This window comes from Ranitomeya imitator, chromosome 1 (assembly GCF_032444005.1).
Source record: "Ranitomeya imitator isolate aRanImi1 chromosome 1, aRanImi1.pri, whole genome shotgun sequence".
Classification (NCBI taxonomy): Eukaryota; Metazoa; Chordata; class Amphibia; order Anura; family Dendrobatidae; genus Ranitomeya; species Ranitomeya imitator.
The window spans coordinates 627473252-627498313 of record NC_091282.1 but is presented as its reverse complement, the minus strand read 5'-3'; the positions used below and the strand labels follow the sequence as shown (position 1 = coordinate 627498313).

The window sequence follows — 25062 nt, the reverse complement described above, 5'->3', positions numbered from 1 at the left end:
ACAGCACACTGGGTGAATGTGGTGGATGCAGGGTCCACAGGGGACAGCAATATTGGGACAGTTCTGCCTAGCCCACTGTCTAGGAAACAGTTGGCTGTAGCCGTTCGCACCCCCTCCTCCTCCTCCTCGTCCTCCTGCAGAAGCGAGAGCTCGTCCACAGACCACAGTCGCCCAACCACTCCATCCACAGTTGCCACTGTTGCACACCAGTTGTCCCCTTATGGGGCAGCTACTGGCAAGCGTCAGCAGGCTGTATTGGCTATGAAGTGTTTGGGCGACAACAGACACACCGCGGAAGTTCTGTCCGAGTTCTTGCAGAAAGAAATGCAGTCGTGGCTGGGCACTGTAGATCTTGAGACAGGCAAGGTAGTGAGTGATAATGGAAGGAATTTCATGGCTGCCATCTCCCTTTCCCAACTGAAACACATTCCTTGCCTGGCTCACACCTTAAACCTGGTGGTGCAGTGCTTCCTGAAAAGTTATCCGGGGTTATCCGACCTGCTCCTCATACTGCGCGGACTTTGCTCACATATCCGCCGTTCGCCTGTACACTCCAGCCGTATGCAGACCTATCAGCGTTCTTTGAACCTTCCCCAGCATCGCCTAATCATCGACGTTGCAACAAGGTGGAACTCAACACTGCACATGCTTCAGAGACTGTGCGAACAGAGGCGTGCTGTTATGTATTTGTGGGAGGATACACATACACGGGCAGGCAGTAGGATGGCAGACATGGAGTTGTCAGGGCTGCAGTGGTCGAAGATACAAGACATGTGTCAAGTCCTTCAGTGTTTTGAGGAATGCACATGGCTGGTTAGTGCAGACAATGCCATAATAAGCATGAGCATCCCCCTAATGTGTCTGCTGATGCAAAGTTTGACGCACATAAAGGAGCAGGCGTCTGCAGCAGAGGAAGAGGAAAGCCTTGATGACAGTCAGCCATTGTCTGGTCAGGGCAGTGTACAGGACGAGGTAGCGGGCGAACAGGAGGAGGAGGACGAGGAGGATGATGGGGATGAGTATTTTTTTAATGAGGAAGCTTTTCCGGGGCCACTGGAAATTGGTGGCGTGGCAAGGCCGGGTTCTGGTTTTTTGAGGGACACAAGTGACGTAGATTTGCCTGAAACAGCCCCTCAACCCAGCACAACCGCAGATTTGACAACTGGAACTTTGGCCCACATGGCGGATTATGCCTTACGTATCCTCAAAAGGGACACACGCATTATTAAAATGATGAACGATGACGATTACTGGTTGGCCTGCCTCCTTGATCCTCGCTATAAAGGCAAATTGCAAAATATTATGCCACATGAGAACTTGGAACTAATATTAGCAACCAAACAATCAACTCTTGTTGACCGTTTGCTTCAGGCATTCCCAGCACACAACGCCCGTGATCGTTCTCACACGAGCTGCAGGGGGCAGCACACCAGAGGTGTTAGAGGTGCAGAAATCAGAAGTGGCGTTGGACAGAGGGGTTTTCTGACCAGGTGTGGAGTGATTTTGCTATGACCGCAGACAGGACAGGTACTGCAGCATCAATTCAAAGTGACAGGAGACAACATTTGTCCAGTATGGTTACTAACTATTTTTCATCCCTTATCGATGTTCTCCCTCAACCGTCATTCCCATTTGATTACTGGGCATCCAAATTAGACACCTGGCCAGAATTGGCAGAATATGCATTGCAGGAGCTTTCTTGCCCAGCAGCTAGTGTCCTATCAGAAAGAGTATTCAGTGCTGCAGGTTCAATATTAACCGAAAAAAGGACTCGTCTGGCTACCCAAAATGTGGATGATCTAACCTTCATTAAAATGAACCACAACTGGATTTCGAATTCTTTTGCCCCACCTTGCCCGGCTGACACCTAGCTTTCCTATGAAAAGGTCTTGCTTGTGGACTACTCTGACTGACTTATCCAATCGCGTAATTTGCAGCAGCTGATTGTCCAGCATACGACATGTTTACACCTCCCTAAATGGCCAAACTCCCCCCAAGGGGCCGTGGTCTCGCCACTTGGCGCAGCACCCGTGAGAGTGCTGTTTGTCTGAAGAGGTGGGTGTGCCCGCTTTTGGTCGACGGCACTGGCACTGGGTCCCTCATAGTACAATAAAGTGTCTCTGGCGGTGGTGGTGCGCACCCAACGTCAGACACACTGTTGTAACATGAGGGGCCCTGGGCCTGTACCGCCGGCCACAAGAGAGTTCCCCCCCAGCTCAAACATTGCTCTACCACTTGCAAATTATCTCTCCCAGTTCCACTAATGTTTAGTCTATGCGCTGACATCATTCAATGCCTGGCACTGACAATACCATTGTGTTGACATGTATGATGGTACTTAACATAGTCAGGGGCAGTGTCCTATATTTACACCAGTAACTAATTAGTGCCAAATTTCTAGGTCTAAAACTCAGTAGAGGAGCCCACCCCTGTACCTAAGTATTCCACCCTTTTGTGTTTTGGTTTTGTTGTAATGCGAGACATTAACATCTATTTATTTTTTTGGAGTACTAACTGGCAGACACTCATTACAATCGGCCTCCGCTGACAACACCAATGCTGCCTGTGTACCCCTGCAAGAGAATTGCAAGTGCCTACAGCTGAATTTTGTTATGTTAGGCCTACTACGCCTGTCTGCGGTCCCTCCTTCCACTAGTCCTCCAGTGACCTGTTTACTGCTGCCCGTGTACCCCTGGAACCTATTTTAAATTGCATAGAGCATCCTTTATTTAATAGCAGGCATACAAACTCTGTCTGTGGTCCATGATTGAAATTGTCCTCCACTGAACATACCAATTCTGCCTGTGTACCCCTGTAACCTTTTTTAAACTGCATTGAGCCAAATGTTGTGTTTAAGGCCTACTACCTGTGTCTGTGTGCGCCACTCAATACAGCTGTCCTCCTTTTAAAAAAGCTGAGCGTCAATAGTCTGGTTTTCAGCCTATATGAATTTGAAAACTGCATTGGGGCTACTACTACTACTTCAGTAGGGCCTACTAACGGTGTCTGCGGCTCCAAGGTGTTCCCCAGGTTTCCTCTCCATAGCTTCGAGCTTCTAGCTCTCGTTTAGTAGTTGTTGAAAACAACACTGCATTAGGCCTGCAAGTTGGGTCTGGGGTGTAGAGACGGTGTCTTCCGCTCCAAGGTGTTCCCCAGGTTGCCTCTCCATTGCTTCAATCTTAAAGCTCTCGTTTAGTAGTTGTTGAAAACAACACTGCATTCGGCCTACAAGTTGGGTATGGGGTGTAGAGACGGTGTGTTACACTCCAAGGTGTTCCCCAGGTTGCCTCTCCATTGCTTCAATCTTAAAGCTCTTGTTTAGTAGTTGTTGAAATCAACACTGCATTAGGCCTATAAGTTGGGTCTGTGGTGTAGAGACGGTGTGTTCCACTCCAAGGTGTTCCCCAGGTTTCGTCTCCATTGCTTCAATCTTCATGCTCGTCTTAAGTAGTTGTTGAAACAACACAACATTAGGCCTACAAGTTGGGTCTGGGTCGTAGAGACGGTGTCTGCCGCTCCAAGGTGTTCTCCAGGTTGCCACATAATCGAAGCTGCATAGAGCCTATTTTGTAATTTTACGCCTACAAAGTCTTTCTGCGGTCCCTCCTTCCAATTGTCCTCCACTGAGCACAACAATGCAGAACGTGTACCCATGTAACCTTTTTTAAACCAGCGTCGAGCCAACTTTGTGGTTTAAGGCCTACTTGTAGTGTCTGGCTGCATCACTCAATACAGCTGTCCTCTTTACAAAAAATGACCTACAATTATCTGGTTTTCAGCCTATCGGAATTTTAAAACTGCAGTGGGCCTACTAGTTGGGTTGGGGCCTTCTATCTGTGTCTGCTGCTCCTTGCGGTTCTCCTACAGTGAACAAAGCTGTGCCGCCGGTTTACTACTGTTGCCAATTTTGAACTGCATTTAGAATACTTACTGATTTGGGCCTACTCTCTGTGTCAGCCTCTCATTCCAGTTGTCCTCCACTGAACAAAACAATGCCCCCTGGTTAGTCCTGTTACCAATTTTGAACTGCATTTAGCCCACTTTATTCTTTGGGACTATATCTGTGTTTCCTCCTCATCCTGCCCATTGCCCAGCCAGTGATAGATGAGTCTGCTGGTACATTGACCCATAACGCAACATTCACCGTGCACGCTACACTGCAAGATTGTGACCCTGCTGAAAGTCAGGTCCCCCCTCCCGCATACCATACCACCTTACACGGGGACAAAGAGGAAGGTCCAGATGAAGGTGCAGGTTCCTTCATCAGGTGGGGGGAGGAATACTCGTTGGCGACGTCACTGGCACAGGGCCTCTCATAGTACGCAAAAGTGTTGCTGCCAGTGGGAGGCGCCCCCGCCGTGCAAACACACCGCTGTACTTTGAGGGGCCCTGTGCCAGTGCCAATGCCAACGAGGGGGCCCCCCCTGCTTGCTCAGGATCACAGCACTTGCAAAGTTGAAATACTTATCTCTCCCTGCTCCACTGCCGTGACGTGGTCCAGATTTACTGGGCCCACTAATTACTTGAACCAGCCCTACCCCCCACAACTTTAGCCAAATGACCCCCAATTTCAAATGCCTTACAATTATTATAAGCTAAATTAAGATTGACATGCTTCAGTAACAAGAATGGATGTTTTTGCCATTAAAATGGGCAGTGTAGGTGTTTTCCTGGCCTCCACTCACTGCCGACTTTGCTCCCCCATTGACTTGCATTGGGTTTCGTGTTTCGGTCGATCCCAAACTTTTCGCGATAATCGGCCGATTCCACTCGACTCGACTTTTGAGATAGTCGGGTTTCGCGAAACCCGACTCGACTCTAAAAAGGTCAAGGTGGCTTAACCCTACTAGCCAGCATTGATCAGCAGCGAGCAGGTCTTTCTGGGACTAGGTCCTGCTTTTCCCATATTGAGCATGCCCATGGGACGACCTCCCAATGGAGGTGGGGGGTCACATGCTCAGGTCCTGTTGCGGCTCCCATAGGACCATCTGGAAGGTCTTGTAGCACTGCTGCTATAAAAGGTTTGCATGGCCGCTCGGCCATGCGCTAGTGTATACTTGAAATCGTGTGTATGTTGATGTGTGAAAGTCGCTCATTAATCATCTCCTCCCTTGTGTAGGACTGCTCATGTAAGGAGGATGATTGCTATCTAGCGCCCGACAGAGCCATCAGTACTTAACACACGATACAGCGTCTATTGCTGTGACCGCCAGTGCGGTGCCGAGTGCTATTACAGCGTTTTCCTAACCCAAGTCTGGGTGGTTAGTGGCGTCCGCCAGAGTGACACTGCACGCACTCTTGTGCATAAAAATTATTATTTAAGTTATACTCTGACACGCACTAGCGGTGTCGAGAGCAAGTGGTCTAGATGAACTATAATCCTGAGTCTTGGGATTGAGTTCTGTGACTACTTGCTTGCGCTCTTTGTGTGGTACCGTGGCCCTGTGACACAACAGGGTTCGCTTCTTTCATACAGGGTGAAGCTAACCCGTGTGTGTATCCTCATTGTACCGCTATATAGTCCGTCACTACTCAGCAGCAGGTTTCATCTCTGCACGGTGGATCCCGGGCTGCAAACACACCTTATACCATCTCTCTAATTATTTGGTGTGTTCCGCTAGCCCTAACATTACACGAGCGCCAGGGTCTGGCTAGTAATGGCGGACGAACAGTGACTGCAGCTGTACATCCAGCAGCTGGAGGGCAGATTGGTGGCTCTCAAGCACACAACCTCAGCTGTGGATGTTACCGCAATAGCTGTTCAGGCTGCTAGCGTGGCTGCAGCAACTTTGTCCACTGCCACCCCTGTTCAGACCCTATCTCGCCTCCCACTGCCAGATAAATATTCTGGTGATAGCAAATCTTGTAGGGGTTTCATGAGCCAGTGCTCTATACACCTCGAGCTCCTGGCTGCATGTTTCCCCAAAGAGTGGGTAAAGGTGGGATTAATTATGTCTCTCCTGTCAGACAGGGCGTTTGAGTGGGCTACGCCGCTGTGGGACCGTGGCGATCATGTGGTGCAGAGTGCTCCGCTGTTCCTGAGCACTCTGAAACAGGTCTTTTTAGGACCTTGAGTCACCCATGATACGGCGCTCCAACTGTTGGCATTGACTCAGGGCTCATCCTTGGTCAGCCATTTTGCCATCCACTTCCGCACCTTAGCATCTGAGCTGGAGTGGTCGGATAAAGCCCTCATCCCTGTATTTTGGAGGGGGCTGGCTGACCATGTGAAGGACGCTTTGGTGACTAAGGAGATTCCTGCCACACTGGAGGAGCTAATTGCTGTATCCACTCATATTGACCTCTGTTTTAACGAGCGGAGGTTAGAGCCAGCCCAGTGTAGACAGAGGTTTAAGCTGGCTCCCACCTTCGCCAAACCTTTGGAATCTCCGGTCCAGGCGCCCCGAGTCACATGAGGCCATGGAGGTGTCATGAGCGGGATCTAAGTCCCGGACTGCTCGTGCACTCAAGGACTGACATGTCTGCCCGCAGTCAGGATATCTTGCCACTAGATGTCCCCAGCGGTCGGGGAAACGTCAGCATCTAGTGGTAGTAGGTGGAGGTACACTAGACAAGGCGACGTTTGCCTCCAAATTGTCCTTTAAGGGGACAATTACCATAGGCTCATCCACTCATTCGGTAGAGCTTTGCGTGGATTCCGGGGCGGAGGGCAATTTTATGTCTTCTGCCTTCGCCCAATGACAAGCAATACCCCTGGTGATGCTCGCTCAACCAGTGACCATACGAGTGGTGAATGGGTCGACACTGCCCTCACAGATAACACACCAGACCATCCCATTTATTCTATCCATGTCGCCATCTCATCAGGAGATTATATCTCAGGCCCTCATCAATTCCTCCTGGAATGACGAGCTGTTAGGGATACCTTGGCTACGGTACCACTCCCCTCATATAGAGTGGTTCACAGACAGAATTTTTGGATGGAGTGAATCCGGTGAGGGTAGGTGTCAGAGGGAGTGCATTCAGGTTGCTACTACTGAGGTACCCGCAGATCTTTCCTCTCTCCCCAAGCACTATTGGCCCTATGCGAACATGTTCTCTAAAAGGACTGCAGAGACCCTTCCGCCTCACTGCCCCTATGACTGTCCAATTGACTTCTTGCCTGGTTAAGAGCCTCCCCGGGGTCGAGTCTATCCGTCATCTCTTCCGGAGATGGAGGCAATATCCCAGTATATCCAAGAGAATCTGGCAAGAGGATTCATTAGGAAGTTAGTTTCACCTGCAGGGGCTGGATTCTTCTTCGTGCAGAAGAAGAACGGAGAACTACGTCCATGCATAGACTACAGGAATCTTAACGCCATCACCGTTAAAAAAGGTACCCACTACTCCTGATATCTGAGCTCTTTGAAAGGTTATGGGGTGTTAAGGTATTTACTAAACTAGATCTGCGGGGTGCTTACAACCTGATTCGCATCCGTGAGGGGGACGAATGGAAGATGGCTTTTAACACTAGGGATGGGCACTATGAATACCTGGTGATGCCCTTTGGGCTCTGTAATGCCCCAGCCGATTGCCATGACTTTGTGAATGACATCTTCCGGGATATGCTCACCACCTCGGTCGTAGTCTATCTGGATGATATTCTCATCTACTCTCCAGATATTGACACCCACCGGAGAGATGTTTGCAAACTTTTCGACCTCTTACGGGCACACTCCCTCCACGCCAAGTTGTAGAAGTGTGTGTTTGAGCAGGAGTCCTTGCCTTTCCTTGGCTATATCATCTCTGCCCAGGGATTGGCTATGGATCCTGCCAAGCTACAGGCTGTGATGGACTGGCAGGAACCCCATTCTCTTAAAGCAGTGAAGCGCTTTATGGGGTTCATTAATTACTATCGCCAGTTCATTCCCCACTTCTCAACTTTGGTCGCTCCCTTGGTAGCCCTCACCAAGAAGGGAGCAAATCCCAAATTGTGGTTGGAGGAGGTCTCCAAGGCCTTTCTCTCTGTTAAGTCACACTTCGCTAGCGCTCCCATTCTACATCGCTCCGATGTTGATAAGCCGTTTATTATGGAGGTGGATGCCTCATCTGTAGGTGCTGGAGCAGTCCGCTTCCAAAAGGATGCTCAAGGTCAGAAGCATCCTTGCTTCTTCTTTTCCAAGACCTTCACACCAGCGGAGAGGAATTATTCCTTCGGGGACAGGGAGCTGCTAGCCATGAAGTTGGCTTTGTCAGAGTGGAGACACCTCCTGGAAGGGGCTCGCTTTCCCTTCCAAGTTTTCACAGACCACAAATATTTGGTGTACCTACAGACAGCTACATTCTTGCCAAGCCAGATGGTCCTTGTTCTTCTCGTGGTTCCATTTCACCCTCCATTTTCTCTCCAGGGAGAAGAACATTCATGCTGACGCTCTCTCTCGCTCCGTTGTGTCATCTGAGGAGGAGGAAGAGGAGCCTCGGCTTATTGTCCCCTCTGAGAGCCTGAGAACCGGGCAAGACATTTGTACCATCTCATTTGCGACCAGAGGTTATCTCTTGGGCTCACTCGTCCAGGGTGGGTGGACACTTTGGGACCAAAAGGACATCTGAGCTTCTGGCGAGGATGTACTGGTGGCTGCATATGGCCCGTGACATCGGAGACTATATTCGGGCACGTGTCTCCTGCGCCAAGAATAAGTCTCCTCGACAACGGCCAGCTGGGTTACTTTATGCTCTGCCGGTGGCAGACAGGCCCTGGGAGATGGTCGGCATGGACTTTGTGGTGAGCTTACCCAAGTCCCATGGCTGCACCATCATTTGGGTAATCACCGACCATTTTTTTAAAATGGTGCACTTGATGCCACTTCCACGGCTACCTTCTGCACGGGCCTTTGCAGCGTTGTTTATAAAACACATTTTCCACCTACACGGTTTGCCAGACAAAATTGTCAGTGATCGGGGTCCCCAGTTTGCATCTTGATGCTGAGAAGACGACAAAGCTCTCTCCAGAACCGAGTTGAATCTCTCTTCAGCATACCATCCTGAGACGAAAGGGTTAGTAGAGAGGGCCCACCTGACCTTGGTCACATATCTGTGACATTTTGTTTCAGCCACGCTGGATGACTGGGCATCCTTGCTACCATGGGCGGAGTTTGCGCTGAACAACGCCGTAGCCGACAAAACTGGGCAGACCCCATTCCTCTTTAACTACGGTCAGCATCCGCGGGTTCCTGTGCCTATACCTATGTCTTCCACCGACTCCAGGGTGACAGACTGGGCTGAGGAGAGAATGAGGTCCTCCGCCAATGCACATCGGCGCCCCGCTCCGACCTTTGCTCCTGGTGATTTAGTGTGGCTCTCTGCCCGTAACATCAGGCTGCGAGTTGAGTCCACTAAGTTTGCACCTCGCTACTTGGGTCCTTTCAAGGTCCTTGAACAGGTTAACCCTGTGGTCTACCGTCTGGCCCTTCATCCACCCCTAGGTATCACCGACACCTTTCATGTGTCCCTCTTAAAGCCCGTACACATGTCCCGGTTTTCCGACTATCTATGGGTATCTATGGTGTTGTGGTCGGTGGTCCACTTTGGTGGGGGTGGTGGTAGCTCTTCCTCAGGCGGGATGGAGTGCACAAGATGTATTGGACGAGGTGGGGCTCCCTCCGAATCCTTGAGGGACAGCCAGACTGCAAACGTCCAGGTTGGCCAAACCCATAACATCTCATCTCTGTGATACCCCTAGGTCGTGGTCAGAACTACTGGGGCCCAGGATTGTGAGGCATGATTGTCATTGGCTAGATGGAAGATATAATCGGAGGGGGATGGGGTGAAAGAGAAGGCCATAGTTCATTGTCCAGAAGACTCCTCCATTGCGGTCGGATAGTAAGGGCTTTATCGGCCAGGGCTGCAGCTCTATCCATGGTGCACGGCGTGAGCTCCCGGACGCATTCCTGTACCTCTGTGGGGCACTTGGCAAGAAATAAGAAATTGTTCTGTATGGAATGCCTGTATAACATCTTCCACAGTAAAGGCATTTTCTGCTTCCTTCCATCTCCGACATGCCTGGGACATCTTATGTGCATACATCCTAAACGATCCTCCCGTCCTCGTCTCCTGGGCTTGTCCTTCAGACATATGGGAGTAGGTGGTCTGGCTAGCAGACCAATTAAGGCCTCTTTAGTCAGTCCCTTAGTTCAGGACCAGGTCTCTGTCTCTCTCCTGTAAACTGGATAAGTCCAATTTCTGTACTTACTCTGTGGGTGGTTCACTATTTGGTTATGCTCTGTTGATCCCACCGCTTGCCACCATGTGTCACGGGGTCCTTCTCTGGTATCACACAGTCAACAGAGCTAGAGTATAGTAAACAATTCCGAGACCTTTATTTAGGCAAAAATATGAAAGGTCCATATACGATCCACCACACAAAGGATAAAATAGTCCAGAACCCAAATGCAGTTCAGTAAGAGGATAAAAGTCCAACAATCCAGCAGACAAAGGATCACATAGTCCATATACTCTTCTTTCTCTCTGACATGCTATCTTCACATCATGGTTCCACACAGAACTGATCTGTGTCTCACCTCCCTGATATTTTAAGTCTCCCTCCTCATTCACAGGTCAGGAGGGGGAAAGTCTCAGGTGCTCATTGTTTCAACAAGCTAGGTCAACTTGTGATTAACATATTAGCAAACAATACAGAACTGTGGGGTTGATATCAGATGGCAGCAACAGCCATTCATCAATTAACAAATAACTCCTTCTACAAGAGAACACCATGAAAATAAGTAAAATAGAAATATACACAAAAATAATACCCACACAGCATATCACACCATCACGCCTCCCATTGTGACGGCACAGAGGCAAGGGGTGCTGTCCCAAGAAGTGCAATGTTTGTGAAGATGGTGAGGTAATGCCTTGCAGATCGTACAAATGTCCTCCGTGATTCCTCTCTGCCTTGGAGGTCCTTGCCTGCCCTGCTGCTAGCTTTCTCTCAGAGCGGGTTTTTAGAGCCGCTGGTGGAATTATAACAGATAAGCGCATCTGCCTGTCAACTGAAAATGCTGACAGGCTCACTCTTATAAAAATGAAGGGCTGGATTGGGAAAGACTTCTGTACACCACAAGTGAAAACAGTGAAACATAACCTCAAATACATTCTCTCTTTTGGGGAGGTGTATTCTCATGCACCTCTTCACAACCATACATGGGTATACGCTTCCACATTTGGTCTGTTTGTTGTTATCCTCCTCCTTATCCTCATCCTCGTCATCCAGAACCACTAGATGACCAGGGTGAATGTGCTCTGTACTGTTTTAGGCGGTGAATTTTGGTCACTAGTTTATTTAGTAAAACAAGGACCCCACATTGGGGAATTGGGCATTACATTACATTGGGCCCACTTCTTAAATCTGTCTCCTGCAGTGTGTCCTTCACCTGCCACTAGATCACCAGGGTGAATGTGCTCTGTACGGTGCATTTTGGCAACGGGGCTGTGATGACACTATTTTAATTTGTAAAGAAAGGACCCCACATTGGGGAATTGGGCATTATATTACATTGGACCACTCTATATGAGGGGAGTGGTAACGAAACCAGGGTATCCCTAGCAGAATCTTGTCTATTCCCACGTTAATGACAAGAAGGGAAATAATCTCCTGATGAGATGGTCTGGTGTGTTATTTGTGAGGGCCTTGTTGACCTATTCACCACTTGTGCAGTCACCGGCTTGGCGAGCATCACCAGGGGTATTGTGTGGCATTGGGCGAAGGCTGAGGACTAGTGTTGAGCGATACCATCCGATACTTGAAAGTATTGGTATCGGATAGTATCGGCCGATATCCGAAAAATATCAGATATCGCCGATACCGATATCCGATACCAATACAAGTCAATGGGACATCAAGTATCGGAATGTATCCTCTATGGTTCCCAGGGTCTGAAGGAGAGGAAACTCTCCTTCAGGCCCTGGGATCCATAGTGAGGTGTAAAATAAAGAATTAAAATAAAAAATATTGATATGCTCACCTCTCCGGTGGCCCCTGGACATCACGCTGGTAACCGGCCGGCTTCTTTGTTTAAAATGAGCGCGTTTAGGACCTGCGAATAACGTTGCGGCTTCTGATTGGTCGCGTGCCGCTCATGTGACCGCCACGCGACCAATCAGAAGCCGTGACGTCATTCGCAGGTCCTTAATTCCTAGAATTAGGAGTTTTGTGAATGAGAATGACTTCTTGGCTTCTGATTGATCGCGTGGCGGTCACATGAGCGGCACATGACCAATCAGAAGCCGTGACGTCATTCGCAGGTCCTAAACGCGCTCATTTTAAACAAAGAAGCCGTCCGGTTACTAGCGTGATGTCCAGGGGCCGCCGGAGAGGTGAGCATATCAATATTTTTTATTTTAATTCTTTATTTTACACATCCCTATTGATCCGATACCGATACCCGATACCACAAAAGTATCGGATCTCGGTATCGGAATTCCGATACCGCAAGTATCGGCCGATACCCGATACTTGCGGTATCGGAATGCTCAACACTACTGAGGACATAAAATTCCCCTCCGCCCCAGAATCCAAGCAAAGCTCGACTGTAAGAGTGGATGAGCCTATGGTAATTGTCCCCTTGAAGGACAGTCTGGAGGAAAACGTCAACGTGTCCTACAACCTCCTCCTACAACCACTAGATGTTGACGTTTTCATGACTGCTGGGAACATCTGGAGGCAAGATGTCCTGACTGCCGGCAAACATGACCGACCTTGAGTGCACAAGCGGTCCGGGACTTAGATACCGCTCGTGACACCTCCATGGCTTCATGTGACTCGGCCGCCCGGACCGGAGATTCCAGATGTTTGATGAAGGTGGGAACCAGCCGAAACCTCTGCCTACACTGAGCTCGCTCTAACCTCCGCTCATTAAACTGGAGGTCCACCATTTGGGTGCATGGCAGGGCTCGGAAGGGAAGGAGCGCCTTTTGGAATGCAGACTTAGATGGATTGGTCTGCTAGCGTCACGTTGCATTTGCAGAGCCCCTGATGTACCTAAACAGTAGAAACCCCCACAAGTGACCCCATATTGGAAACTAGACCCCCCAAGGAACTTATCTAGATGTGTTGTGAGAACTTTGAACCCCCAAGTGTTTCACTACAGTTTATAACGCAGAGCCGTGAAAATAAATTTTTTTTTCCACAAATATTATTTTTTAGCCCCCAGTTTTGTACTTTCCCAAGAGTAACAGGAGAAATTGGATCACAAAAGTTGTTGTCCAATTAGTCCTGAGTACGATGATACCAAATATGTGGGGGGTAACCACCATTTGGGCGCATGGCCGAGATCGGAAGGGAAGGAGCGCCATTCGGAATGCAGACTTAGATAGAATGGTCTGCAGGCGTCACATTGCGTTTGCAAAGCCCCTGATGTACCTAAACAGTTGAAACCCCCCACAAGTGACCCCATATTGGAAACTAGACCCCCCAAGGAACTTATCTAGATGTGTTGTGAGAACTTTGAACCGCCAAGTATTTCACTACAGTAAACGCAGAGCCATGAAAATAAAAAAATCTTTTTCTACAAAAAATATTTTTTAGCCCCCAGATTTGTATTTACCCAAGGGTAACAGGAAAAATTGGACCCCAAAAGTTGTTGTCCAATTTGTTCTGAGTACGCTGATACCCCATATGTTGGGTTAAACCTCTGATTGGGCGCATGGGAGAGCTCGGAAGGGAAGGAGCACTACTTTACTTTTTCAACGCAGAATTGGATGCAATTTAGATTGGACGCCATGTCACGTTTGAAAAGCCCCTGATGTGCCTAAACAGTGGAAACCCCCCAATTCTAACTGAAACCCTAACCCAAACACACCCCTAAACTTAATCCCAACCCTAACCATAACCCTAACCAGACCTCTAACCAGAACATGCCCCTAACCCTAATCCCAACCACACCCCAAACCCCAACACACCCCTAACCCTAGTCGCAACCCTAACCAGACCCCTAACTCCAACACATCCCTAACCCTAATCCCAACTATAACCCTAACCACACCCTTAGCCCAGTCCCAACCCTAATCCCAACTGAAAATGTAATCCAAACCCTAACTTTAGCCCCAACCCTAACCCTGACTTTAGCCCCAACCCTAACCCTGACTTTAGCCCCAACTCTTACCCTAACTGTAGCCCCAACCCTAACTGTAGCCCCAACCCTAACTGTCGCCCCAACCCTAACTGTAGCCCTAACCCTGATTTTGGACCCAACCCTTACCCTAACCCTAATAGGAAAATGGAAATAAATACATTTTCTTTATTTTTGTTATTTTTTGCTAACAAAGGGGGTGATGAAGGGGGATTTGATTTACTTTTATAGCGGGTTTTTTAGCGGATTGTTATGATTGGCAGCTGTCACACACTAAAAGAAGCTTTTCATTGCCAAAAATAGTTTTTGCGTCTCCATATTTTGAGAGCTATAATTTTTCTATATTTTGGTCCGCAGAGTCATGTGAGGTCTTGTTTTTTGTGGGACGAGTTGTCATTTTTATTGGTATCATTTTCGGGCAAGTGACCTTTTTTGATCGCTTTTTATTCCGATTTTTGTGAGGCAGAATGACCAAAAACCAGCTATTCATGAATTATTTTTTGGGGGGCGTTTATACCGTTCCGCGTTTGGTAAAATTGATAAAGCATTTTTTTTCTTCGGGTCAGTACGATTACAGCGATGCCTCATTTATGTCATTTTTTTATGTTTTGGCGCTTTTATATGATAAAAACAATTTTATATAAAAGTAATTATTTTTGCATCGCTTTATTCTGAGGACTATAACTATTTTATTTTTTCGCTGATGATGCTGTATTGTGGCTTATTGCAGGACAAGGTGATGTTTTCAGTGGTACATGGTTGGTTATTTATATGTCTGTTTTATCGCATGTTATACCACTTTTTGTTTGGCGGTATGATAATATAGCGTTGTTTTTTGCCTTTTTTTATGGTGTTCACTGAAGAGGTTAACTAGTGGGACAGTTTTAAAGGTCGGGTCGTTACGGACACTGCGATACTAAATATGGGTACTTTTATTGTTTGTTTTATTTAGATAAAGAAATGCATTTATTGGAACAATACTTTTTTTTTCTTTATTTAGGAATTTTTTTTTTTACACATGTAAATATATATTTTTTTACTTTATAACATTGCCCCGGGGGGACGTCACAATATATTATCAGATCGCTGATCTGACCCTTTGCAATGCACTGTGTCAGATCAGCGATCTGACAGGCACTGCAGGGAGGCTTTCTGGCGCCTGCTCTGAGCAGGCGCTTGCAAGCCACCTCCCTACAGGACCCGGAAGGAGCCCTGCGACCATTTTGGATCCAGGGGAGGAGGAGGTATGAGACGTCTGAAAAATGCGATCACATCACGTTGTTCCGAGGGTCTCAGGGAAGCACGCAGGGAGCCCCCTCCATGCGCGATGCTTCCCTATGCCACCGGAACGCTGTGGTCATGTTTGTGACTCCTGGCACATAGTGCCGGATGTCAGTTGTAATAATCAGCTGACACCCGGTGGCGATCGGCCGTGCTCCACCCATGAGCACGGCCGATCGACTATGACGTACTATCCCATCAAGGGGAATTAAGTCCAAGGTCACCACGACGGGATAGTACATCATATGGGATTAAAGGGTTAAGAATTTCATACTTACCCATTACAGAAGACAATTGATGAAAGAAGTTTCTACCAATCTCTTTTTACATTTTTGTGCACGTTATTGTGATATAGACCTCCACTATCACAATTTTTTCCCGAATCTAATAAAGCATGTTGGACATATTAATGCACAACCATGAATCCAAAAACTCAAAGAATACTAGTTGACTGGTACTGATAGACCCCATGGGCTTCATTCATTTCTTAAATTGCTCTGTAAAATGAAAGCAGAGCTCTGATTGATTGTTACTGGCAACAAAGTCAGGGAGCTTTTTCCTAGGTCCATCTTGTAGAAAAGAATATAATTCATGACGGTACAGTACCCTGTAGTGCTATGTAGAGATCCCAATGAGTCAATAATATTGACCATTGGGGACCATTGTTTTGCCACTCAGCTCTGTGCAGATACTATTGGTATGTCCAAGACTCCTTGAAGATCCAAAAGGACAGATGACTTTTGACATTTAGGTACATAAATGGCCATATTAAAATTAATCTTTCATGTTGCAAAATACATTGTTTCCAGTGTCCTGCATCTTAGATTTTTTAAGATCTTTTTACCTACAATGTATAAATGCTAAATCATATAAAAATAATAGTCTTTCTACTTCTTCATTTGTTCAAATTATCTAATCTCGTTGGATAATATTCCCAGCCGCCATTAGTTTCTGAAAATTTTCCAATTCAGCACCTTATAAAAAGTATGGCTTTTGCATGAGTTCTCAGATTTTATTCATCTATTACCTACATACAGTACAAGAAGATAAACAATAGCCAAACAATATTACCTTCATTGAATTATGGGAAAGACACCAGAGGTAATTATTTTTCTTATAGCAGAATTTTTTCTTTGCACCCAATTCACTATTCTAGCTTTACATTTTTTAAGACTATTTTATATGTGATTACCTATGTCAAAGTACAAAAATTTGACACTACTCTACTATGGTCCCTCCTGGTGTATTTTAAACATGTCAGTATTTTAGCTCAATCTTGGAACCATTTTGTAAAAAAGTTAAACTTTTGATAGCAAACAAGTCACAAAAACAGTTTCACCAAGTTCATTAATCCCATGGCTATTTTGAAGTATTTGGCACTAAAACAGAAACTTAAGAATAAAAGCAAAGTGAGTTAAAAAAGCATTAAAAAAACAATTAATCAACAATGTCCTTTGTCTTTGCTAACTAACATTTTAAAGTGTACCTGTTGTTTAATGGAACTATTCAGAATATGCCCTGTGTGTGATTGAGGAACAACACAGTTTATGGCCATTACATGACTGGTATCCTGCATTTTTGGCAAGTTTTCCTCTTAGCAAGCTCTATCTTCTTATCTTCAGTTGTCTCTGAGCTAGTAGGTGGAGACTAGATGTAAGAGTAAACACAGGGAGGGATGGATTTCTCTTCTTTCTCTGTAAAACACAGACAAAGCAGCAGCAACATCAACATTATATGGCAGTTCCGACCTGCGTGCTGTGTCTTTAGAATTGATGTGAAATGCAAGTGCCTCTCACTAAATTAGAATATCATCAAATAGTTAATTTATTTCAGTTCTTCAATACAAACAGTGAAACTTATATATTATATAGAGTCATTACAAACAGAGTGAAGTACTGTGTATGTGATCCTGATGAAGTAGCCTTGTTGCTCCGAAACGCATTGAATAAAGCCACTCTTTCATTGAATTACCTATTTTTGGATTTTATCTGTCAAGCAGTGCAAAGAAGAATCTACCCTTTCATTCCCTTTTTTTACATTGGTTGTTCACGAGGAGACCGGTGGATATCCAGCAACTTACATTACTATGAGCCTGTGTAAGGGATCAATATGGTGAGTAAATTTGAATATAATGTATCTCCTTATACCCTGATAAGACCAGGGGTGGATTAAGGGTAGCCAGGGCCCCGGGCTGTTCAGACACTGTGGGGCCCCCCCCGGTCATGTGACGGGAGGTCATGTGACGGGGGGTCATGTGACGGGCGTCATGTGACGGGGGTCATGATATACCCGAACCAGATTATTCCAGAAAAATGGCCGGGCCCTACTCTACTGTAACCTATTAAATATTTGTTAGAATCTGCAATACAATTTAGGTATATTTTGACCAATAATATCACATACAAGGAACAAATACCACCGCACCATGACCAGACCACAAATTACAACCACAGTGATCGAATAATATTACATACAAGGAACAAATACCACCGCACCATGTCAAGACCACATATTACCACCACTTGGTGACCAAATATCACATACAAGGGACAAATACCACAACACCATTTCCAGACCCCATATTACCACCACATAGTGACTGAATACTACAATACTGATCAGTAAAAAACAACAAGACAATACTATCACCATAAGTGCCAGTATTCACAGGAGATCTGTACTTAGTATGCATTGTCTGTGTAGAGGTAATACAGAGATCACTGGTGGTATTATACACATGAGCTCTGTATATAATGTATAGGTAATACAGTGATCACTGGTGACATTGTACACAGGACCGCTGTATATAGTGTATAGTGTCAGTGTATAGGTAACACTGACTCACCAGTGACGTCTCTAGGTGAAGTCCTTCATCTTTCATCCAGCACAGACCGCCATCATTTCTTCCAGCCAGGACTCGTTTCTGCAGGAAATAACACAGTTATCTCGAGCTCCGCTTGCAGAACACATTACTTAATTTTTCACAACTTCTACATTACACCACATGAAGAAAAAAAGGCGATATAGTGTCACTCTGCACAGTAACAGGACCGACCCCCATTTAAAACAGTATACTCAAAAAATAAAATAAAAACATCACTGCAGTAATAATATCCCTTAATTAGCCCCTATGGTAATAATATTCCACATCCTGCCCCGTGTGTCTCATTCCTGGCTCCAGCCATATGTTCTCGCATCCTGCCCTCATGAGTATCCATTCTACCCCATATGATCTCCACATCCTGCCCCATATGTCTCCATCGTATCCATCCTGCCCCATGATCCAATCCTGCCCCATGTCTTTCATTCTGCCCCGTGTCTCCATTCTGCCCATGCCTCCAGTCCTGCCCCCAGTGTGTCCAGCAATCTGCCCCAGTATGTCCAGCATATTGCCCCAGTGTCCAGCAATCTGCCCCAGTGTCTCCAGCATATTGCCCCCAGTGTGTCCAGCATATTACCCCCAGTGTGTCCAGCAATCTGCCCCAGTATGTCCAGCATATTGCCCCCAGACAGTGTCCAGCAATCTGCCCCAGTGCGTCCAGCATTGCCCCCAGACAGTGTGTCCAGAATATTACCACCAGTGTGTCCAGCAATCTGCCCCAGTATGTCCAGCATTTCCCCCAGTATGTCCAGCATTTCCCCCAGTGTCTCCAGCATTGCCCCAGTGTCCTCCAGCATTGCCTCAGTGTCCTCCAGCAATCTGCCTCAGTGTCCTCCAGCAATCTGCCTGTGTCCTCCAGCATTGCCCCAGTGTCCTCCAAAATTGCCCCAGTGTCCTCCAGCAATCTGCCCCAGTGTCCTCCAGCAATCTGCCCCAGTGTCCTCCAGCAATCTGCACCAGTGTCCTCCAGCAATCTGCCCCAGTGTTCTCCAGCAATATGCCCCAGTGTCCTCCAGCAATCTGCCCCAGTGTCCTCCAGCATTGCCCCAGTGTCCTCCAGCATTGCCCCAGTGTCCTCCAGCAATCTGCCCCAGTGTCCTCCAGCATTGCCCCAGTGTCCTCCAGCAATCTGCCCCAGTGTCCTCCAGCAATCTGCCCCAGTGTCCTCCAGCATTGCCCTCAGTGTGTCCACCGTTATAAAAAAAAAAGAAAAACAAAACAAAAAACAAAGTCTCCTCACCTGTCCGCGCTCCAGCGATGAGCTCCCTCCAACAGAGCACACTCGCCGGCGACTGACAATGACGTCAGACGCCGGCGACGTGTGCGCCTGCGGCCGACATCAGCCGCCAGCCTCCAATTGGCTGGCGGCGGTTGTTAACTATTGACGTGCGGGCGCGCGCCCGCACATCAATAGGAAACCGCCGCAGCGCCGGAAGGGGCCCGGCGAGCAGATGAGAAGGGGCCCGATGCGGGCCCCCTCTCTCTGCCCACCGGGTACGGCGGGGGCACATAAATGCCGGCGGCGGCCGCCGGCATTCACAGATGATTATCAGAGGGTCAATCTGTGCGGTAGCCCAGGGCCCCCCCCAGACCACTGGGCCCTGGGCTACCGCCCATATTGACCCTCTGATAATCCGCCCCTGGATAAGACACTATTGTGCTTTTATTTTCTTCCATTTTTTTTTACTTAAAGTGGACTTCGTGGGAGATGACCAAGGAGGACACCATTGTTGAAAAAAAAATCATAAAAAAGCCAGACTGGAATTTGCAAAACTACATATTGACAAGCCACAAAGCTTCTGGGCGAATTTTCTATGGACAGATGAGACAAAAATGAATTTTTTGTAGCAAGACCAACCACCAGAACTATGGACCAACTCCAAAGAAATTACTAGCAAGGGTATAAATTTAAAAATGTACTTTATTTGCAGCAGTTACAATATACATTGTGTTCACATGTTTGAGGATAGAGAAAATACTAGCAAACATAAATAAAATCACTAATATATAAAAACCTAGATAGGCACAAGGGGCACCAGGAAAGGATATAGATGATACACAGGTCTCCTGTGAAACTAAATATAATCGAAAAAAACTCCACAAGTGACCCCAAAAATATGGGGGTTAACTAGAAAATCATATATCTTAACTTAAACTTGACCAAGTACATCAGGCAACAAAAACCTGTATGATGCTACAATGTGCAAAGTGCAATGTGCAAAAAAGGAAGGGATTAAATAGGAGATCCTGTACCTTTCGAGTGCCACCTGGTCCAAACAATTCGCACACCCTGACGCGCCTTTCGGATTGAGAATCCTTCTTCAGCGGGTGGCATATTCTATGATCAAGGAGTTTATATAAAGTGTATGCGTCCGACAACAGATCAGTGTGCGGTACAGACGCACCTTTACTGGTGCCCCTTATGCCTATCTAGGTTTTTATATATTAGTGATTTTATGTATGTTTGCTAGTATTTTCTCTGTCCTCAAACATGTGCCCACAATGTATATTGTAACTGCTGCAAATAAAGTACATTTTTAACATTTATACCCTTGCTGGTAATATCTTTGGAGTTGGTCCATAGTTTTGGTGGTTGGTCTTGCTATACTAGTTGAGTGGTCTCCACTCTCCTCCTTTTGTTGCACTGGGGTTGAATAATTGACTTCCTTTTTGCTCACTTAAAAACAATTTTTTTTCTTGATTATTTTGGAATTTATTGGTCCCCTAAGGTGACAGACGGAAACACTGTCCTTACTGTGAAAAAAGGGGGAGGCTGTTATGTTCTGGGACTGTTTTTCTGCATCTGGCTCAGGGTGTCTAGAATCTGTGCAGGGTACAATGAAATCTCAAGACTATCAAGGGATTCTAGAGAAAAATCTGCTGCCCAGTGTCAGAAAGCTTGGTCTCACTCGTGGGTCATGGGTCTTGCAACAGGATAATGACCCTAAACACACAGCTAAAAACACCCAAGAATGGCTTAGAGGAAAATATTGGACTATTCTGAAGTGGCCTTCTATGAGCCCTGACCTAAATCCTATTGAGCATCTTTGGAAAGTGCTGAAACATGCCGTCTGGAAAAGGCAACCTTCAAACACGAGACCACTGCAGCAGTTTGTTCTTGAGGAGTGGGCCAAAATACCTGTCGAGAGGTGCAGAAGTCTCATTGACAGTTACAGGAATCGTTTGATTGCAGTGATTGCCTCAAAAGGTTTTGCAACAAAATATTAAGTTAAGGATACCATCATTTCTGTCCAGGCCTATTTCATGAGTCTTATTTTTTTTAAAAATTCTGTGGAAGCATGGTTGAAAAGCAGTGTCTGACTTTCATTTCTTCATTTTCATAGATCTTTTACTTATTACTTTTGTCAGATTCAAGTTATTTCTGTTACCATTGTGGTTTTTTGGTCATTAACACCTTTACCCCCAAGGGTGGTTTGCACGTTATGGACCGGGCCAATTTTTACAATTCTGACCACTGTCCCTTTATGAGGTTATAACTCTGGAACGCTTCAACGGATCCCGGTGATTCTGACAATGTTTTCTCGTGACATATTGTACTTCATGATAGTGGTAAAATTTCTTTGATATTACCTGCGTTTATTTGTGAAAAAAACGGAAATTTGGCGAAAATTTTGCAATTTTCCAACTTTGAATTTTTATGCAATTAAATCACAGAGATATGTCACACAAAATACTTAATAAGTAACATTTCCCACATGTCTACTTTACATCAGCACAATTTTGGAACCAAAATTTTTTTTTGTTAGGGAGTTATAAGGGTTAAAAGTTGACCAGCAATTTCTCATTTTTACAACACCATTTTATTTTAGGGACCACATCTCATTTGAAGTCATTTTGAGGGGTCTATATGATAGAAAATACCCAAGTGTGACACCATTCTAAAAACTGCACCCCTTAAGGTTCTCAAAACCAGATTCAAGAAGTTTATTAACCCTTCAGGTGCTTCACAGGAATTTTTGGAATGTTTAAATAAAAATTAACATTTAACTTTTTTTCACAAAAAATTTACTTCAGCTCCAATTTGTTTTATTTTACCAAGGGTAACAGGAGAAAATGGACCCCAAAAGTTGTTGTACAATTTGTCCTGAGTACGCTGATACCCCATATGTGGGGGTTAACCACAGTTTGGGCGCATGGCAGAGCTCGGAAGGGAAGGAGCGCCATTTGACTTTTCAATGCAAAATTGACTGGAATTGAGATGGGACGCCATGTTGCGTTTGGAGAGCCACTGATGTGCCTAAACATTGGAAACCCCCACAAGTGACACCATTTTGGAAAGTAGACCCCCTAAGGAACTTATCTAGAGGTGTGGTGAGCACTTTGACCCAATAAGAGCTTCACAGAAGTTTATAATGCAGAGCCGTAAAAATAAAACAAAAATTTTTTCCCACAAAAAAAATTTTTTAGCCCCCAGTTTTGTATTTTCCTGAGGGTAACAGGAGAAATTGGACCCCAAAAGTTGTTGTGCAATTTGTCCTGAGTGCGCTGATACCCTATATGTGGGGGAGAACCAGCGTTTGGGCGCATGGGAGGGCTCGGAAGGGAAGGAGCGCCATTTGGAATACAGACTTAGATGGAATGGTCTGCAGGCGTCACATTGTGTTTGCAGAGCCTCTAATGTACCTAAACAGTAGAAACCCCCCACAAGTGACCCCATATTGGAAACTAGACCCCCAAGGAACTTATCTAGATGTGTTGTGAGAACTTTGAGCCCCCAAGTATTTCACTACAGTTTATAACGCAGAGCCGTGAAAATAAAAAATCTTTTTTTCCCACAAAAATTATTTTTTAGCCCCCAGTTTTGTATTTTCCCAAGGGTAACAGGAGAAATTGGACCCCAAAAGTTGTTGTCCAATTTGTCCTGAGTACGCTGATACCCCATATGTTGGGGTAAACTCCTGTTTGGGCACACGGCAGAGCTCGGAAGGGAAGGAGCACTGTTTTACTTTTTCAATGCAGAATTGGATGGAATTGAGATCGGTCGCCATGTCGCGTTTGGAGAGCCCCTGATATGCCTAAACAGTGGAAACCCCCCAATTATAACTGAAACCCTAATCCAAACACACCCCTAACCCTAATCCCAATGGTAACCCTAACCACACCTCTAACCTAGACACACCCCTAATCCTAATCCCAACCGCAAATGTAATCCAAACCCTAACCCTAACTTTAGCCCCAACCCTAACTGTAGCCTTAACCCTAACCCTAGCCCCAACCCTAGCCCTAACCCTAACCCTAGCCCTAACCCTAACCCTAGCCCTAACCCTAATGGCAAAATGGAAATAAATACATTTTTTTAATTTTTTTATTTTTCCCTAACTAAGGGGGTGATGAAGGGGGGTTTGATTTACTTTTATAGTGGGTTTTTTAGCGGATTTTTATGATTAGCAGCCGTCACACACTGAAAGACGCTTTTTATTGCAAAAAATATTTTTTGCGTTACCACATTTTGAGAGCTATAATTTTTCCATATTTTGGTCCACAGAGACATGTGAGGTCTTGTTTTTTGCGGGACGAGTTGACGTTTTTATTGGTAACATTTTTGGGCACGTGACATTTTTTGATCGCTTTTTATTCTGATTTTTGTGAGGCAGAATGACCAAAAAACAGCTATTCATGAATTTCTTTTGGGGGAGGCGTTTATACCGTTCTGCGTTTGGTAAAATTGATAAAGCAGTTTTATTCGTCGGGTCAGGACGATTACAGCGACACCTCATTTATATCATTTTTTTTATGTTTTGGTGCTTTTATACGATAAAAACTATTTTATAGAAAAAATAATTATTTTGCATCGCTTTATTCTGAGGACTATAACTTTTTTATTTTTTTGCTGATGATGCTGTGTGGCGGCTCGTTTTTTGCGGGACAAGATGACGCTTTCAGCGGTATCATGGTTATTTATATCCGTCTTTTTGATCGCGTGTTATTCCACTTTTTGTTTGGCAGTACGATAATAAAGAGTTGTTTTTTGCCTCGTTTTTTTTTTTTTTTTGTCTTACGGTGTTTATTGAAGGGGTTAACTAGTGGGACAGCTTTATAGGTCGGGTTGTTACGGACGCGACGATACTAAATATGTGTACTTTTATTGTTTTGTTTTTTTTATTTAGATAAAGAAATGTATTTATGGGAATAATATTTTTTTTTTTTTTTCATTATTTAGGATTTTTTTTTTTTTTTTTTTACACACTTTTTTACTTTGTCCCAGGGGGGGACAATACAGATCGGTGATCTGACAGTTTGCATAGCACTCTGACAGATCACCGATCTGTCTGAGAGCAGTGCAGCGTTACCAAGTGCCTGCTCTGAGCAGGCACTTGGTAAGCCACCTCCTTCCCTGCAGGACCCGGATCCGCGGCCATTTTGGATCCGGGGCTTGCTGCAGGAAGGAGGTGGGAGACCTCCGGAGCAACGCGATCACATCGCGTTGCTGCGGGGGGCTCAGGGAAGCCCGCAGGGAGCCCCCTCCCTGCGCAGTGCTTCCCTGCACCGCCGGCACATCGCGATCATCTTTGATCGCGGTGTGCCGGGGGTTAATGTGCCGGGGGCGGTCCGTGACCGCTCCTGGCACATAGTGCCGGATGTCAGCTGCGATAAGCAGCTGACACCCGGCCGCGATCGGCGGCGCTCCCCCCGTGAGCGCGGCCGATCGCGCTGGACGTAATATTCCGTCCTTGGGAATTAAGGCCCACCCCACATGGACGGAATATTACGTCCAATGGCAGAAAGTGGTTAAACATTAACATGTTTGTCTATAATTTTCATTCTAGTCTCCTGAGACAACTTTTTCCTTCGCTTCCTCTGGTCCATGTT

The 25062-nt window shown here is 46.1% G+C and overlaps 1 protein-coding gene across 1 annotated transcript in view; it reads left to right on the top strand.

Moving 5' to 3' along the window:
• The first annotated feature begins 12745 nt into the window (after positions 1-12745).
• LOC138637709 (olfactory receptor 10AG1-like) overlaps positions 12746-25062 on the top strand; it is a 32026-nt gene continuing 19709 nt past the window's right edge. Inside the window, exon 1 of the mRNA XM_069726623.1 lies at positions 12746-12799. Coding sequence (XP_069582724.1) covers positions 12746-12799 — 54 coding nt within the window. The remainder of the gene's footprint in view (positions 12800-25062) is intronic.